This window comes from Cryptosporidium andersoni (genome assembly GCF_001865355.1).
Source record: "Cryptosporidium andersoni isolate 30847 chromosome Unknown contig_27, whole genome shotgun sequence".
NCBI classification, from domain to species: Eukaryota; Apicomplexa; class Conoidasida; order Eucoccidiorida; family Cryptosporidiidae; genus Cryptosporidium; species Cryptosporidium andersoni.
In genome coordinates, this window is record NW_027122796.1 from 13,291 (window position 1) to 31,566 (window position 18,276).

The 18,276-nt window shown below is 30.8% G+C and overlaps 8 protein-coding genes across 8 annotated transcripts; 3 read left to right on the plus strand and 5 right to left on the minus strand.

Annotated features, from left to right (window-relative positions):
- Positions 1-37: 37 nt before the first annotated feature.
- cand_036500 (NAD dependent epimerase dehydratase family protein) lies at positions 38-1,444 on the minus strand (the record flags this gene model as incomplete). Its single annotated transcript, XM_067213875.1, has 1 exon — positions 38-1,444. The coding sequence occupies one exon, from the start codon at positions 1,442-1,444 to the stop codon at positions 38-40; it is 1,407 nt and encodes a 468-aa protein (XP_067069848.1).
- Positions 1,445-2,046: 602 nt separating this feature from the next.
- Positions 2,047-3,411, plus strand: cand_036510 (U4 U6 small nuclear ribonucleoprotein PRP4; the record flags this gene model as incomplete). Its single annotated transcript, XM_067213876.1, has 1 exon — positions 2,047-3,411. One exon carries the CDS (start codon positions 2,047-2,049, stop codon positions 3,409-3,411), a length of 1,365 nt encoding a protein of 454 aa, XP_067069849.1.
- A 62-nt stretch (positions 3,412-3,473) lies between these two features.
- Positions 3,474-5,249, minus strand: cand_036520 (MYB-like DNA-binding domain-containing protein; the record flags this gene model as incomplete). Its single annotated transcript, XM_067213877.1, has 1 exon — positions 3,474-5,249. One exon carries the CDS (start codon positions 5,247-5,249, stop codon positions 3,474-3,476), a length of 1,776 nt encoding a protein of 591 aa, XP_067069850.1.
- Positions 5,250-8,192: 2,943 nt separating this feature from the next.
- Positions 8,193-9,065, plus strand: cand_036530 (zinc C2H2 type domain-containing protein; the record flags this gene model as incomplete). The annotated part of the gene is made up of 1 exon (XM_067213878.1): positions 8,193-9,065. The coding sequence occupies one exon, from the start codon at positions 8,193-8,195 to the stop codon at positions 9,063-9,065; it is 873 nt and encodes a 290-aa protein (XP_067069851.1).
- Positions 9,066-9,116: 51 nt separating this feature from the next.
- Positions 9,117-10,667, minus strand: cand_036540 (uncharacterized protein; the record flags this gene model as incomplete). Its single annotated transcript, XM_067213879.1, has 1 exon — positions 9,117-10,667. One exon carries the CDS (start codon positions 10,665-10,667, stop codon positions 9,117-9,119), a length of 1,551 nt encoding a protein of 516 aa, XP_067069852.1.
- A 552-nt stretch (positions 10,668-11,219) lies between these two features.
- cand_036550 (uncharacterized protein) lies at positions 11,220-12,593 on the plus strand (the record flags this gene model as incomplete). Its single annotated transcript, XM_067213880.1, has 1 exon — positions 11,220-12,593. The coding sequence occupies one exon, from the start codon at positions 11,220-11,222 to the stop codon at positions 12,591-12,593; it is 1,374 nt and encodes a 457-aa protein (XP_067069853.1).
- A 2,374-nt stretch (positions 12,594-14,967) lies between these two features.
- On the minus strand, positions 14,968-16,332 carry cand_036560 (acyltransferase domain-containing protein; the record flags this gene model as incomplete). Its single annotated transcript, XM_067213881.1, has 1 exon — positions 14,968-16,332. One exon carries the CDS (start codon positions 16,330-16,332, stop codon positions 14,968-14,970), a length of 1,365 nt encoding a protein of 454 aa, XP_067069854.1.
- Positions 16,333-16,865: 533 nt separating this feature from the next.
- cand_036570 (zinc CCCH type domain-containing protein) lies at positions 16,866-17,836 on the minus strand (the record flags this gene model as incomplete). Its single annotated transcript, XM_067213882.1, has 4 exons — positions 16,866-16,974; positions 17,032-17,093; positions 17,282-17,321; positions 17,439-17,836. The coding sequence occupies 4 exons, from the start codon at positions 17,834-17,836 to the stop codon at positions 16,866-16,868; spliced, it is 609 nt and encodes a 202-aa protein (XP_067069855.1).
- Positions 17,837-18,276: the final 440 nt, after the last annotated feature.

Genomic DNA, 18,276 nt, shown 5'->3' on the forward strand with positions numbered 1-18,276 from the left:
ACAGCTGAATTTCACTTTTAATGATACTATAAAAATGTCAGGATCTTAAGAAACCGAAGAGAGATGATTGTATTTTGAATTTGTTTTGAAGATCGGTACAAGTATCTGTTAGAGATTCTTCTATAGATATGAACTTGTAGTCTGACAGGTGAGAAACAAGTTTCCCATTACTAATCAATATATGTCTTCCCATAGTCTTTTTTAAGAAGCAGGCTGCACTCTTTGATGTAAACAGTGAGATAAATAATTTCGCAAGAAATGTTGGAATTACAATACTCGGAGTTTTTAAGTGAGGTTTTGTGACTTTAATAATTCGAGCAATATCCTGTAGTGTATGCATACCCTGAACACAAATATATCTACCATGACTTTCTTTTGTTTCAAATAAACGGATGTGTATCTCAGCAACATCTCTAACATCAATCCACCCTGTCTGAAAGTCGACTAAAGTAGGAATACCTCCTGATATCATGTCATATATCCATTGTACAGACTGATTAATATCAGTGCGAAAAGATGGTCCAATAGTCATCCCTACATTAACAACTATCAAATTTAAATCAGGACGTTGTTCATCAATTGTACGATGTGCTAGGCGCTCTGCAGCAGCCTTACTATATAGATATGGTTCAATAAGGGGATTACTGACCTCATTCCAGTCAGCTTCTGAGTAGACTTTGCCATCTTCATAATCACCTACAATTGCAGCTATTGAAGAAGTTAGAACCACAGTCTTAACATCATTACATAAACAACATGCATCAATTACATTTTTTGTTCCTTCAACTGCTGGATTTATGATATCAACATAAGGATCATTAAAATCCATTGAATAGGGGGATGCACAGTGAATTACAACTTGGCAATCTTTGATAACCTCATTCCATATTGAGGAGTTAAGGAGATTAGCTTCAACTAATTTTAGATTTTGCTTTGCATAAGGTAGTGTCTCAAGATAATTATAAGTACTATTTTCTAAAGATCTTATTGTACCACGTACCTTATATCCTCGTAATAACAATCTCTCTACTATATGGGATGCAATGAATCCAGTAGCACCGGTCACAAGAACTTCTACATTGTTGTTCTCATTGTTGAATTCTATTGGTTTGTGATAAGATGCCAAATATTCAGGACTTAATACCTCAGAAAGATGACTTTGACCAATAGGTATTGTTGCATCTCTCTGATTTGTTTGATTACCACTAAGTCCAAAATTTATAAAATTGCCAAGTGGACTTGAGTTCTTAGGAGACCTAATTTCAGGAGGTTCTACATCTGAAAGTACAGGTAATACTTCAGTACATAAATTAACATCATCTAGTGCTGTTGAAACAGGTTCTTGAGTTGTTAAATCTTTAGGGGATATACAGCTGGTATTTCCTAAAGAGTCCAATCCGGTTTCTTTGTTCAATATTTCAGTATTGACTAAGTTTGAGTTCATTGAATAGCTGGAAATAATACCAATGAATACTTATGTAGTATTTCAAAAGAACTCTATTCCCTCTTTATCTAGTATTACTTTGCAGTTCACCTTTTGTTCAAGTGCGGTTAACCCCTCCTTGTCGACTGATAGATTACTTCCCTCCAAAAATGTGGGGTATAATTCAGAATCTCTGCTATTCTAAGGTACCACCTCATGGCTTATTTTTATACATGTACACTAGTTGAGGTAATAAGAATGAGACTTTTTTTTTTAATATCTATTTATTACTAGACTTGTATTGTCAATAATGATAATAAGACAGTTGTTTATTCTAGTTTTTAATACCTTTATATCCCTCTTAACTTATAGCTACCATATCTACTTGCTGTACTTAATTCGATACTGTATCCGGTACTTGTTCTACTTTATGCACTACCTATTTGTACAGAAGAGTAAGAAATTTAGTGGAGGTAGCGGTATAGGTGTTGCGAAACGTGTCAAAAGGACCTTTAAGCCTTGCATAAACTTTAGCAGCAATTTCCTTATATGAGGCTTAATTAGTTCAAAGGAGATAAATATAATATACTTTATATTTAAATATACTTAGGGAATTATATACAATGTTACATGAGGGGCCAAGTGTCACAGTTCCTACTAATGACGACGTTGTAAAGGCTACTCTTCGTACACTAGGACACCCAATATGCTACTTTGGTGAAGGGCCATATGAACGCCGTATACGACTTTCCATTATTATTGAGGAAGATCCAAGAGAGTCACAGGCAAACTCAAACAGAGATATTGAACAAAAAATAGAAAGGTTTTTTACAGAAGGGGATGAAGACCTAGTTGCCTTTCGTAAGACTATTGCTGCCTACTCTATTCCTTTATCATATAAAAGACTTAAGAATGCCAGAACTTTAAGAGAAAATGTTGATATCTTGCAAATGGAAGCTCATATATGTGAATATTTGTTACATGTATCTAAGCAAATGACATTGAAGTATAGTGAAGTTGCAGATAGTCGTCCTCTAATGGGATGCAAATTTTCTCCTGAAAATAAGAAAATTGCAACATTTGGTATGAGCTGTAATATAAAAATTTGGGACTCAGAATTTCTAAATTCGGTTGAAATTTTTGAAGGTCATAAAAATAAGATAAATGATATCGACTGGATATCCACAGACATTGATCTATCTTACATTGTTTCCTGTGATGCTAATTCCCATATATATCTTTGGAACAATAATGGGGTAATTGCTAGGCGTTTTGAAGATCATGAAGATACAGTTAATTGTGTAAAGTTCCATCCAGTATCTAAGTATATTATTTCTGCAAGTAATGACGAAACATGGCGTTCTTGGGACATTGAAAAAGGGAAGCAAGTAGTAATCCAAGAGGGACATAGTCGTGGAATTAATAGACTTGATATACATCTTGATGGTGCATTACTTGCAACTGGTGATCTTGGAGGTATAGTAAATATATGGGATTTGAGATCAGGTTACTTAATAATGCCATTAACTGAGCACGTAGGTCAAATACTGTCTGTAAAATTTTCCCCAAGATGTGGTGTAACACTAGCAACAGCTTCAGATGACAATACAATAAAAATCTGGGATTTACGCAATGCTAAGATACCTCTACAACATTGTATATTTGGGCACACAAAACGCATTTCTGAAGTACTTTATGAGCCTAAATATGGCCGCTACTTAATATCTGTAGCATATGATGGCTATACAAAATTCTGGACAACTCAAGATCTTCATAACTCCCTTCATGATGGCAAGGAGACTAATTTATCTGGAAAAAAATATACATGCTTTAAGATATTGATTTCTGAAGACCACAGAATATCTGGAATAGATATATCCCCTAATGGAATGCAGGTAGCTTCTGTAGGTTTTGATCGCTGTATTAAGTTGTGGTCTTGCAGTGAGATATTTAATGGAGTAAATGTTGACCGTGACTATGTATTTTAATAGCTTGTATATAAGAGGTGTAGTATATAATAAATCTAAATTTTTATATTCAGGACAAAGGTCTAGATGTTTCTAAAGTTATCACTTGATTCTGAGCTTATCAAATAATGACTTGCTCCATCATTATTCACTGTAAGTGCCGCTGTTTGTGTAGACTGACCAATAGTTATTTGGGTAGATCCTATTTGTTCATTTATAGTTTCTGAAGAAGTATGCTGTTTACTAATATGAACTTTTGATCTCTTTTTTGGTTTATCACTTGATTCTGTATCGCGACGTAGTGGATCAACTGAGTGAGAAAATGTTTGTCCACTTGTGGATAGGGTAGCAGAAGATGGAACTGGTGATAACATATTTTCATCCTGAATAATCCTAGAAGTTTTGGTTTTAGTTTTATAGCTGATACTTCTCGGAGTAGTAGTAGTTGAGGGAGATACGCCAACTGAAGAATAAGTTGCATTCCGCGTAGTTTGGCTAGTAAACCTTCCTTTTTCATCAACCTCACCAATTTGAGATATTCCCTGTTCATCAGAGTGAAGAGTTGCATTTCGCAACTTCTCTTGCCATGCATTTTTTAGTGAATTCAATCTCTGCAACTTTTTCCTTACAGAAAATAAGATTGCAAGGTCACACCTTACTGCAACATATTGTTCAGCAATAGTTGAATCTAAATAAGGTAATGGATAGGTATCAAGTTTGAAGTGGCGTAGAAATCCCTCAATTTCAGAAGAGTGCTTTCTAGGTAGAGCAGATGTATGTTGATAGCACAATGTCCCGGCTGTTGTAACACCACTTTTTTTCATTCCAAAGCTACCTATACTTTTAATCTGATTTAATACAGACTCCTCTTCATCTTCTACATTTCCTAAATCTAACAAGTTGCCTATTGTTTGTGTATTCTGCGTTGCTTTTCTGTTATTAGAGTTCTGTGCTCTTAGTTGTATATCTTCCAGTAAAATCCTTTCTTCTTTTTTAATCCCCACTTCTTTCCAGCTAGAGCTTAAGAAGTGTCTTCGATTTTTATCAGCTTCAAAGTTATACATAAACCTAATATATGGATGACGACTCCTCTCTTCTTTAAGGGCTGTTAGAAGAGCTGGATCTGGGGAATTTCCAAGAGCTCTACGTTTCATATCAAAATTGACTTCAACCAACTTTCTAGAAACTGAATAGTAACGAAGCTTTAACTGTTCTAAAGTCCTTTGTCTTCCTGATGGGGGATTATATCTATCATGTATGATGATAAATCTAAGATCAAAATCTCTACATAAATTGAAGAGTATGGAAGTATCCTCTTCAGTCCAGTCATTATCTAAATCCTTTATAAATTTCGTATATTGTTCTGGCTGATACGAATATACAGTCACATGTTTATTGAATTTCGAGAAAAAATATTGACCTGCATTATCGTTTGTACAGTTGCTTTGTGTGATTGTACTATCTTTGCTTGCTGAATTATTTATCAAGATCTTAGATTGAGAATTATTAACAGTTTCTCTATTTGATAGAGTTTTAGCACTATCATCCAAATTCAAATTTGTGTTAGATTCAATATTAGGTAAATTTTCAGATGTCACCTTGACCCAATGCTTTAAAGAAAGTTGATCATAGCGTGCAGGATTGCTGAAAGTTGCCCACTTCCATCTGGTAGACTTCTTATTTGCCAAATTTGTTGCAGAAAAAGCTTGAATAGGGATACTAACCATCGAATTTTTTGAATTCTTATCTTTCTTTGTATTGCGTAATGAAGAGGTATCATATTTTAATTTTTCTTTCATAAGAGAAACCATCTTCAGGTTTGGAGAAATTCCAAGCATATCTTTAACTACAGAGCTCATATTTTACTTACACTTAGTAGTTCAGAGTATAGTAGCAGAACTAATATGAATAACTTAGCTTCTAAGTCAAAATTACCTCTTCCTAAAGGTATAATTTAAAAAAGTACACAAACCCGCTTCGTAGCTCAAAAACCTTAAGGAAAGTATCAAATTTACTGTTTAATGATAAGTTCATATTGACTAGAAATTCTCTTTTTAAGTTCTTATATTTCTTATATTTAGTTAGTGTCATGTGTAATATTTAGCACGCAGCCAATTCATGTATATGACTTCTAATGCAAAGGGATAGAAATAATGTTAACAAACTAAACTTGAATCCCTGCGAATAATCAACTTTAGCTATAGATATTACCATTTACTAATCAAATTTCTGAGTATTAAGAAGATTAAAAAGGAAAAATATATTCTTATTAGCTAAGAAAGTCCATAGCTACTTTCTATTACAAGCTAGGTACTGAAGTAAATTAATATACTGTTGCAATATAATCATATTTTCAAAAAAGTTCCGAACTTTTTTACTAATATACTTTGATAAGAACTTAGTAGATTTGGGGGTTCCAGTCACAAAAGTGCGAGTCATACAGTGAACTTTTCATACAAATAAAGAAAAGAAAAAAATAAGGATGATAGTTAAGTGAACTTATTTCGAACTTCAATTGTTCCCAATAAACAGCTTCAACATTCACATATAGTGTAACTTCTTATAAAACACTATTTATGTCATGTCAAACACCACCTTTTCTTTTTCTCCAAAGGAACTCATTTCAAGCTTAGAGGAAATATATATAAAGATTTCACTACTTTACACACTGCAAAGGTATAATAAACTAATAATATTAGAAACATTGTGTACTCAATTATTACTCTAGTTAGAAGAACTTCAATAGAAAGGAGAAAGTGAACTTTGAATTTGCACACTTTAACTAAAAGCAAATATTCACTTCTTTTGTAAGTATAGAAATAATAAACATAGTGATAATAAGATGACATCATTTATAGCAAAATATTTAAAGATTGATATACTGTGAATTATCCAAGATATTCAAATGATATAGTTTATCTATGAAGTTTGGGATATTTGCCATCAAAAGGTTGTTTAAACCACTTTCTTAAATATTTGCTGTAAGTTTGAATCTGCACTTTATAATTTAAAGTTATATACTTATAAATAAAAGAAATAAGGTTTATAGATTATTAATGATTTGAATGTATTTTGATTAAGAAAATTAACACAAATATATACGAAGTTGAGCTCAGAAATTTTTAAGTATTCAGGATATTAACATAAAACAAATCCTGAGTATAGAACTAATTGATTTTTAAAAAAAGGCTTAGTATAAATAAGTATATTGCTTGATCAAATAAAGAGATTGAATTAGAACTACTTGGAAAGTACTAATCTTCATACGGTAAGAAAAGATGAAACTTACCCTTCTTCAGAGTAGTGATATTTAGATGCTATAATTAGATATTAGGAGAAATCATAAGCTATTCCTGAATTTTTTGTAGTTAAATTTGTTTGAAATCATCTCCTATTCCTTCTATAACTTCTAAAACTTTTTATTACCTAGAAGAAAAGAAACCTCAAATTATTCACTTTTTAATAAAACCCTGTGAATAAAGGTGTTATGGGAGTGTTTAACTTCTATATGTATTGCATTAATCTAGTAATATACTTAATTAAACAAAATCATATGAGTAACTTTGCACAATCTGCTAAATACGCAATAGCAAGTGGAAAAAAACCATTGAATTTGTATTCAGACATGCATAGAGGTAGCATTTGCAGTTGTAAATATTTCTACAAGAAGTCTCAAATCCATATTTTTATCCCATATTAGCATGGAAATAATAACTAATTTACCAAATATATACATTAGTATGGTAATAATGAGACACCTATATTCAATTATAAACTGATTTATTCCCTTATGTTTTCACAGGACTTATCTTAAAATATATTTTCATAGCTGTGTGTATAGTTAATAAACAGCTTGATACTTTTATCATTGAAGATAAAACAGTCCATAATTGGAAGCTAAGATATATACTTCTAATTGATGACTGAGAAGTAACACTTAACACATGGTATAAAGCTGATTCATTACTTCTAAATACTAGTCTAAGTACTCAGTTACATTATTTTAATACAAATTTATACCAATATTTAGTAATTTTTGAACTTAGAATTTCATATTCATCTTTGATAAAGAACACAAGAGTATTGAACCAAAAAAGAACTAAATCGAATATATCTCTGAAGAATAAAATAATGAATAAATAAGAATAATTTCCAATACAAGCTACAAATAAAGAAGTAGTTTTATATTATTTGAAATCAAGTGAATAAAAGTTTATGTGCTTCAAATATAACAGCTGCACAGAAGTACTTTAAGAAGTTTAGAGTATTCTCTTTACAGACTAAAACGGATTTACTAAATAATACATTTCTATATGCTTGTGGCTTTGCAGTATTAATGCTATAATAATGTTTGGTCTATTGAATTCTATATATTTATCAGCAATCTACCCACATATTCCACATACTGAAAGATGAATATTTTGAGAGTTATATTCCTTATATAGTCCAGCCACATAACTAGCACACTCAATACAACTGGCCATAGTTAAGTAGTTACTACTTTCTAATTCAACTTCGTTATTTGATGTATTAATTCTTCCTATCTTTGTTTTAGTAGTCCCAACATTTATTACCGATTATAGTGACAATATCACTACATAATATAAATTTTCCAAAAACCCAGTATAATAATATATTAACTGTTATTTCTCATAATTAGGAGAAATTTTGCAGCTTTAAAAGAAAGTGTTTTCGAAAAGTTGTTTTTCTCTTCTTTTCATAATAGGTAAGTAGCAAACAGAGATGGTGCCGCTTGTTAGTTGATATTTGTAGGGGAAAAAGGTTGGTAACAGAAATAAGTTATGACAGATCCAAACATATATATGAACTCTTCAGAATATAAACATATCTCAAACAGTCATATTTCGAATGGAATAAATAATAGGATATGTCATACATTAGCAAGTACCCAATACATGACAGGTAACTCAATATCATATGTCACAGTAGATATTATTAGAAAACTTATTGAAGAAAATTATCAACTATTATATGGACTGCATGTATTTCTTAATAAGGGCAAGTGTGTCAATGACTTTGCTGTACGTGCCTTATTTTCAAGGTTACAGAGAAATCTGATTTTTCTTGCACACCTAAATAATCAACCTAAAGCTCAAAAGAATATATCTGTCAATGATGTTATTCGTCCCATATTTCCAAGTGACTATTCTTTAGAAGTAAAAAAATCGACTCTTAGCAACTCAGAGCCGAATTCTGTACGCAGTCCAAATATATTGACTACTTCACCTCTCCTAACATCTAATGCAACTCCAACTTCTCTCTATGACCCAAACTCAATAGACTATAGAGCTAATAATCCAAATAATACAGATAATATCATCCATAAACACATATCTGAAGCTAATATTTCTAATAATTGCTCAAATAGTAGTTCTATACCAAGAACAGAATATGAACTTATAACATCTGGTATATTAGACTATGATATAGTTGGAAACAGTGTTGGAATTTCAATGTTAGGTAGTTCAACTAATTCAAATAATAATATCAATTCTATACAGAACAATGAGCATTTTATTTGCCGTTACTGTCAGAGAAAGTGCAGAAACCAAAGTGGGCTTACTCAGCATACAATGAAAGTTCATCCAGATGCACCTGAAGTTCAGCATTTAATTAAACAAGCACAATCAAGATCAACAGCAAATTCCATATAATAGACTTTGAATTAATAATATATCTCTCCTAAAATATTCAATGCAAAACTTTTAAACTAGTACATAGTAAACATCAGCCCCTACAATTTGACTATCAGCATAGGTATGCTCTAATGGAGAACAGCATTCTAATTTGCTACTTTCTAATTTGTCACTTTCCTGAATATGTCTTGGAGGTAGAGGTCTGCCATATGATTGCCAAACAATATTTCGAGAAGCATCTGTACTCATTGACAATTTGATTGAATCTATTATAGCTCTTCTAGTTATATGTGGTGGGTCATGATGATTCAACTCTGGAATTGGACGACCAAGATAACTGAATACTGTGGGATAGTGATCTTTAAAGTCAATTTTGTGATTTTTTAATATTTTAGCTTGGATACTGTGTCTGCCATATTCTATAATTGGATCATACTTTTTCACTTTTCTATTTCTGTGTATCAAGCTCGTCTCTCTTTTAAACGGCATTTCGTCTCTATTCTGAATTAAGAGTAGTTTATTTGTTGCTGGATGAATAGTTTCTTTGTATTTGTTATCATAATTGTGATATAAATCGTGCATACTATATATTTTTTTTTGTATAGGGTCCCAAAGAGAGCTCTTGGATTGGTTAACTACTTTAAAGTGACTAGCACTTGATCCCCTATATTTTAAGTGGTCATTTTTAACTGCATCCATATTATGTGGAGCTCCTGGGGACTCCCCAAGTTGTAGAAGCTTTTGTGGATTACCAAAGTCTTCAGGCAACCCAAATCCCCCATGCGATATTCTTCTTTTAAGAGCTTCATCTAAAGTAAGAATTTCTGTGTGATATTCATCGTTTGTTGGCTTAAAAGCACTAGCTGTATTTGATTCAGAGAGTTCTGATTCTAGAAGTTCATCTCCTACATCACTATAATGTTCTAAAATTTTCCATGCTAAGTTATTGAGATTTTTGACTTTTTTCTCACGTAGAATAACTTTATTTTGAATTTCACTTAATACATTATTTATATTTATTGATTTTTCTTCAAGCCTAACTTTTGAATTTGCTATTAGTTCTTGTGTCCTATGAATAAAGTGATCCATCAAGTCATGTATTGTTGATATTTTATTTTTGATATTTTCGTCAAAAACTTGTTGAAGTATAGTTTCTATGTGCTTACTATTACTCTCTCTTAAATGCTTTTGGTCATGCGAGTTAGTTTGTTTGTCTTCAACAACTTCCTTGTTTTGAAAATAACTGGAACTATTTGAGTCAAGTAGGAAGTAATCCAATCCAGCTAATATGTCATGAGATTTTATATCAATGGAAATCTCAAAGTATCTGCAGAGTTTCAATTCTGAAAGTCCTCGTATCTTGTCAATAATGAGCGCAAGCTGTTTAAGTTGTTCTTCATTGTAATAATCCTGTGGTGTTGCAACTACAATGTCATTTGAGTTAACATGTAAATTGCTAGGTGGAGTGAATTTACAAAAAAAAGACAATTTACTGCCAAGTAAATTCGATATACTACTGTCTAATTCACTTATAAACAAAGGCAAATCTAAAACAAATCCATTATATTCTCTCTTGAGTGCCTTAGAGTACTCTTTACTTTGATGTTCAGTTGTAGCCATAATTTTAAGCAAAAAGGCTCACTTATTACCCATTATACAATTAACTCTGGAGCTTAAAACACTATCCAAATTGCATGACTAGTGTAATGTATAATTAGCTATAAGTATGGATTAAAAAAAATCAAAAATTTAATTGGTATTTAATCAATATTAAAGCTCTCAGTTTGCATTTAAATAGGAGTATAATTACTCCAAATGTATCAAATAAGGAATATAAAGCTTGGAAATAAAGGACTCACAAGTATATAGTCGTATTATTGTAGATAGTTACCCTAATTAATATTTTTATTGCTTTTTTCAGTGTAAAAATGTTAAAAGTTTCATAAACATGCAACTTCACCCGTTTGAGTAGGCGCCTAGTTAAGTATAATGGATAAAGAACTTTATCATTGTAAAACTAGTGTACCAACTTGTCTGTATTTATACTTCAGTACAGATCATATCTAATATTTAACTTAAGTGACTTGAATAATTTTAGTTAGTAATTAAGTGCACTAAAAATTAAGATAACTCCCATTACCACACTTGTTTGCAACTGTTGAGTAGTTAGCTATGCCAGGAATACAAGCAACTATGGAGAAATTAAAAGTTTCATCATGTTCCAAGCTTAATACTCTCAAGGATAATGAAAGACGGGGCTATATTTCATTATCAACTCTAGAGGTGCTTAACTTGTTTAGTTGCTCAGTTGTAAATATTTGCTCATCATCAAAAATAATTGAAAGGACAGTTCCTTATATAAACCTTTTTGAAGATCAAAAGATATTCAAAGAGGTAACTAAAGAATTTGTGAAAACACATTTTGAAAGACTCCGGACTAAGGATATTAAAAAATCAGACGATTTTGATCTTATTTTAAAGTACTCCAATGAAATAAATTCATATGCAAATTACATTAAGAATGGTAATAGCGAGAAGTTTATTCAAGAAAGAGATAATATTAATGCAGTGGGATATATAGCAGTACCAGATAATTGTAGGCCAGTATCAGCACATTATGTTTTGATGAATAACTTCGCTAAAGGTAGCCATCATCTAAATTCTAGAAGTTTGATTTATCCAGCTTCACTATATTATATACCAAATGAGGCAACAGTCGGCCAAATTGGCTATGAAATAGGGAAAGTACCATGCATATTTAAGAAAACACCTCAAAAATCCACATCATTTAAAACAGGCCACTCTAGCTATATAACAAGGCCTCATAGCTGTTTTGGTAGAGTCAACAAGTTTCAGAAGAACTCTGCACTTTGCAACATGGAAGATCCAAAAACAGTTAAGCAGACATATTTCCGGAATATTAATACGAAACTGAACTTGGCAGAGAGTAATGAAATCAATAATGCAAATAGTATTGAACTTGACAATTCTAACACAGCTATTCAGAAAATGAATCATAAATTTAAAAGAAGCTTAAAACAAGAATATCTAGATTTTAAACTATCTGCAGCACCCCCCTTGTCACTAAATGTTAAAGAAGATGTTAGCGTTGGAATATTTAAAATAGAAGATCTACACGAGGGTCTAACTAGGCAAGAGTTAGATGGAATTTATTTAAGTATGAACTCACAGCAAACAAACATAAATAGTAAGAAGGTTTTTTACACAAGGTTAATGAGACGTAGGATAAACTCAAACTTGGCAAAGAGAAAAGTAAGTACTCTGCTGAAAACTTCTAAACCATTACTCAAATCTGATACAGATTACAAGGTAATGGCTGATTGGCAATCGGAACAGAGTATAGCTAGGGACGAATCGATATCTAAACTTGCATATAATAAAGATAAGGATGGTCACCTCTTGCATCCTTGTATTTCGAGTGTACTAAAGTCATATGACACGTGTATGGCTCACATTAGAAATAACCAGATTACACCATCAAGAGTTCAGCTAGTAGGACCACTGAGTTACAAACTAGCTTCATAAAATAAATGAATAATAGGTCTAATTGCAAGTAAACTTGTACTATAAATGTTGTAGCAAGTGACAGGTCAAGACTAAGATATAATTATTACAGACATAATCTGTAAATCAGCTCATTCATCCTGGTTTTATACCTGCTATAATTATTATCCCCTTCTTCTTAAACCCTAAATAAAGTACTATCTAGGAAAACTTAAACAAAAAGGGCTATTAATTTTCAAATGCTACGTTTGTCTCAAGTTGAACCAACTAAATGCGGTACAAAGTAGTATTTATAAAGTATTGCAATACTGCAATTACATTGTCATGAATATTAATGACCAATGAAAAGTTTCATAGTTACTTTTATTTATAGAAATTTATCCTAAACATTACTTATATAATATAGTAGATTCTGTTTTAAGTAAAAAACTTGATTTTTTTATATTAATATAGATTCCATAATTCCTCACTATTATTGGATGTTCTACTTTACAAGGAGTAACTTGGAGGCTAGTGCATAAACTTCAAACTAAAAAGATAGAAATAACTATATATATATAATACTTATCCACTTGGTTTCAAGTATCATATAGAGATGGAGATCTACCTTTATTTTACTGAAATATTCAGGGAAATGTCAACTAATAGAAATAACTTAGATCTTAAAATATTTACTCAGTACTTTATTAAATAAATAGCCTAATTCACAATATAATTATAAGGTGCAATATATTCAAATTGTTTTGGATTTAAATTTGTTGGCTACATAGATTAGTTCAGCTGCTCATAGTTAATCTCTAAAAAGTATCTTTTTGAAGAAAAACAAGAATGTTATTCTAGTGTTAAATATTATTTTTATTAGTATAATTTATTATTTATATTTTAGTATGCACTGGTAATCATTGAACTCTAATTTTCTTAGAAAGTATTTTGGTTAGTACTCAATTTTTACTTCAAGTTAAGTTGGAATTTAGAAGTATACATTGATATCTAAATATGGTAGTATATAATATTATGGAATCTCCAAAATGTTTTAATAAGTCAAATTAGATTAAAGTAGTTATTCTTTTTTTAGATTTGACTTAGATTCAGTACCTGATTATCTTCTTATGTTGTTGATAACTTATTTTTAACAAGGTCATAGTTTGAAAGAACTCAATTTACTTAAATAAACGTCATATCTTCTATTAGTACCAATTTAATTTAATCATATTTGGACTTGTCTCGATTTATGGAAGTACTTCACATTAATCAATTGAAACCCTGACAAATACTACAAAAAGTATGCTTATTTTAGCTAATACAATAGTTTTTATAGTGTCCATCTACAATCAACTAGGTTAATTAATTTTGACTTATCTGCGTTATTATAGGGACAATATTTAAGATCTGTTTACAAGAATTGCAAGTTCAGCTAAAATATTTTCAATTTGTTGCGATGTGACTGTTGAAAAAGAAACTCAGAAGATTTTCATTATAAATTTTAGTACTTATTAAGTTAATAGTGCAAAATATATTCTAGGTAGTGTTAAAATTAATTTGATAAATCAGAAAATAGTATTATTTCCAAACTGAGGCTTCAGATAAAACTAGCAGAGCATTAAACAGTTATTATCGCTAATTAGGTTTTATATATGATAGCTATCCCTGTGGTTAAGTGAAAAACTTATCCTATTGTTCTGAGTCTTTAGTATATATCTATTAAAAAACTTCACTGTATAAATTTATATATTCTTTAATTTAGGAACTTTTAATACTCAATTTTCTTATTAATTATAATGTATTTAAACAACATACTGTATTACATAAGGACACAAAACTTAAACTTATAACTCAGGTAAGATACCTTACAAAAACAATTATACAATTTAAAGAATTAACACAAATTTAATAGGGTATCTGAAGCATATTTTTGGAAATTTCAGTCTCATAATAGCTACTGATTATTAAATGTGTTTTATTAATTCACAATAAAATGCATTTATATTCAATTATTTAGTCTTAAATATTTATTTAAAATAGAATATTATTACTTTTTAACTAAAAATACAAACACACCTTAGGCTCCACCAAGTGGATATTTAACTGTTAAGATTTAGCATCCAGAAAAAGAAATATATCTGCAATTATTGAATGTATATATTGCTCTGTTAGCTTGTTTCAAATAGAATTGACCATTATCAAGGCTCTATGTTAATCTTTGTATATTCAATACTTAAATAATTATAATTTTTAGTATTGTTTATATATAAAAGTAGAGTGGTACCAGAAAAAAAGTATGGCTTGAAAATTTAATTTTTTTTTTAAATCACTATTTTGCTTTTTTATAAAAATATTATAGTATTCAATCTAGCTGTTATTTATAAATTAAGCAAGTGTAATTTGTCAATAACTTCTAGCTATCTTTGAGTTTACGGATATATTCATGCTTCAGTCTTAATGAACTAGTGTTTTCTGACAAACCTTGATTTAAACCAGATCCAATTTTACTAGCAAGTTTAGATTCCAAATAATTATTATCTTCTATATGTAAACATTCAACATGATGTTTTAGCTTTGATGAGTACAAATGAGTATAAGGAACCATTAAGATATATTCTTTATTCACAGTTAGATCTATATTATTTAAACTTTTGAGGATGTAGGACATTATACTACGAACATCTTCTGAAAATTTGTAAACAGATGTTGGAGATTTGTTGTTATTTACTGGATTAGTATGGGGTAACCAAAATGCAGAGATTGTGATCGTTCCAGTGTTGCAAAGTAGAAGACTAAGCAAAACCCAAAATGGTAGAATATCATAGGCTGGAGAAACAAAAGATGATTTATATGAAAGTACGACAGGCTGTATCGGCAGCAGAGACTCAAATGCACCAACTTTAAAAGGAATGATATCTGAACCATTTGAGGTTGTACCTTCAGGAAAAATGACAAGTGGAAGCTCATACTTATATGTAAAATGTCTCTGGATACTTTTTGTAGAACAAAAAGAAGTATTGAGTTTTAATGTATCCGAGTAAGATAAATAGCCTACTTTATTTATTTTGTTAATGAATGAGAATCTGAGATGCTGCTGATTGCATATCACTTTTCTAGCATATTTCCTAGTTTCTGCACAGTTTCTATCAACATAAATACATCCAATTGTATCTGCTACCAAGCTAAAAATCGCACTTTTCCTAATTTCATTTCTAGCTACAAAGTTGCATGGAATATATTTTAAGAAAAATAAGATATCCAGTATAGAAATGTGGTTAGAAACAATTGTGACAACTTTATCCATTGGTGGGCAATTCTTTATAGTTTCCACTTTGTAAAATAATGTGTTATTATTTCCACTTTCAAGTAAAATAGAGTAGTGAAAGATTTTTGTAGCTCCAAACACGTACAAAGTAAAATACCCAATAAATCTAATTGTCAAGCTGTGGATATATTTATAAATCCAAAGGGAGTTAGCAGGAAGTAATTTATCTAGAATATTCAAGAACAATAATATAATGAGAGTAAAGATTGCGCATACCATAAATATCATAATTCTAAAAGGGCTATATATAATGGCTCCTATGAACAAATGTGAGAAGCAAACTCTACCATAATCAAGTCTTTCATAAGGATAGAATTTTGAGCGTTCTTCAGTGCATGACAATTTTGACGGATTATATTTGCGATATTCCATGAAGGATAGCAAGAACCAGACAACTGAAAGTGTTAGAATTATTCCATAAGTAATAGAAAAAAAATATACAATTGACTTCATTAAAGAACTGAAAAAAAATAATAAAATGTGCCAGGCACTATATATTTAAAAAATTAACTCTATATATTTTATTCCACCATAAATGTAACGATTATACGAAAATGTAACAATTAATACATATTCTACTTTATATAAGAAAAAAAAGTAACTTTTATCCTAGGAGTAAATAAACCTTAATATATTGGCGCGTATGCATGAATGGTCTATTGTTACTAGTGGAAATGTGTGCAATATTCCACTAAAAAATTTAAAGGTATTAAATCTTAAGCATCCAATTACTTTAATTAGTTCTCATTGCTATATAAACTTTTATACAACAAGTTAGAAGACTCTTGCATATTTCTAAATATTAATGTTTATGTTATGTCATCATGTACAAGGAAGAAATGTGATTTTATAAAGTTAATCATGGCAGAATAAGAGGTAGAGTTAAATAACTCTTTGGTACAGGTTTTTTTTGTTATATTTTGTAGGCCAAAAGAGACTGCTTATGAAGATGGAATTTGGAAAGTTCATGTTACCCTACCTGATGATTACCCCTTTGCATCACATTCAATTGGTTCTATGAGTAAAATTCTCCATCCTAATATTGACAAATATTCTGGCTCTGTATGTCTTGACATAATTAACCAAACTTGGACCCTAATGTACTCCTTAGTTAATATTTTCTACATATTCCTGCCACAATTATTAACATACCCAAGTCCCATGGACCCTCTCAATAGTAATGCTGCAGCCCTTTTTCTAGAAGATAAATCCCTCTATGAACAAAAAGTTAGAGAGTATATGAAAACTCACTCACTCTGTAAAAAAGTGTTAAAAACAACAGTGAATCCAATCTATAATAAAGAAAAGTCCGAGATATTTAGGAACAACACACATCAAGTCAATATCATCAATTGAGTGGGACAGCACAACTAGTCCAGTAAAGTCCATTGAGTGAACTTACATCACTGGAAAGTAGTAGTGACTCGGAGCACAGTTCCATACTAATAGTACAATATAGTTTAATTAAATAGGTAAATATTAGGAGTTATTAATACTACATTTTATTATTTCTATTCCAAAAATATCAAGGGTTAAGTCAGAATATAACAAAGAACTACTGCCAAATGATGTGTTTTGGAGAATAAGATGGAAGTATATCATTTTTCCTATTATTGTTAATGGTAGCTACAGATGGACATACCAATGACTTAAATAGGGAGTCTTTGTACTCTAATGAATCCGAAGTATATGGTAATGAGTTAGTAGAGTGATATGATGCAGGACTATGTGATAGAATAAAAGTTTTATCCCTGGATATTACATTAGAGCTCTTTAGATGCGTTTTTAGTATGGCTTCATTTTGCTTTTTTAGTAGGCAGGTACTAATGGAATCAGGTATTGCCTCTCTACACTCCTTGTATAACTTATTCATCATAATCTTGTCACTACTTTCTTTATTATCTTCTTTAACTATCTTCTGTAAATATGGCTCCCACCATCTTTTGGATGGATCCATATCTTTAGGACCCCCATCCTTGTGTGATAATAATAAGTAGTCCTTATTATTACGCACAAATTCCTCTTTTTGGCTATCATACAATGGTAGTCTATGACTAAATCTGCAGTTCTGTAGATTTCTACAGAATCCAATAGTATGTATGTATCTACAAGGAAATTGGCTAAGATCATGGCTATAAAGACACTCAGCTCCTTTAGTACAACTTCCGCCAAGAAAGTACCAGCAGGGCTTTTGTTTAGTAATGGGTTCTGCTGTGTGCAGAAATTGACAAGTACTTCCACGATCACATCGTCCCTTTAAAAAAAAAGTACAGATGGAGCGTGTACGGAAACTTGCTGGATTGTCTTTTAAATTTTCCTTGGATCTTTTTTTTTTCTTCTTCTTGTTGGCATTTTTCCTTATCTTACTTTTTATAGTAATATTTGTACCGTATGTAG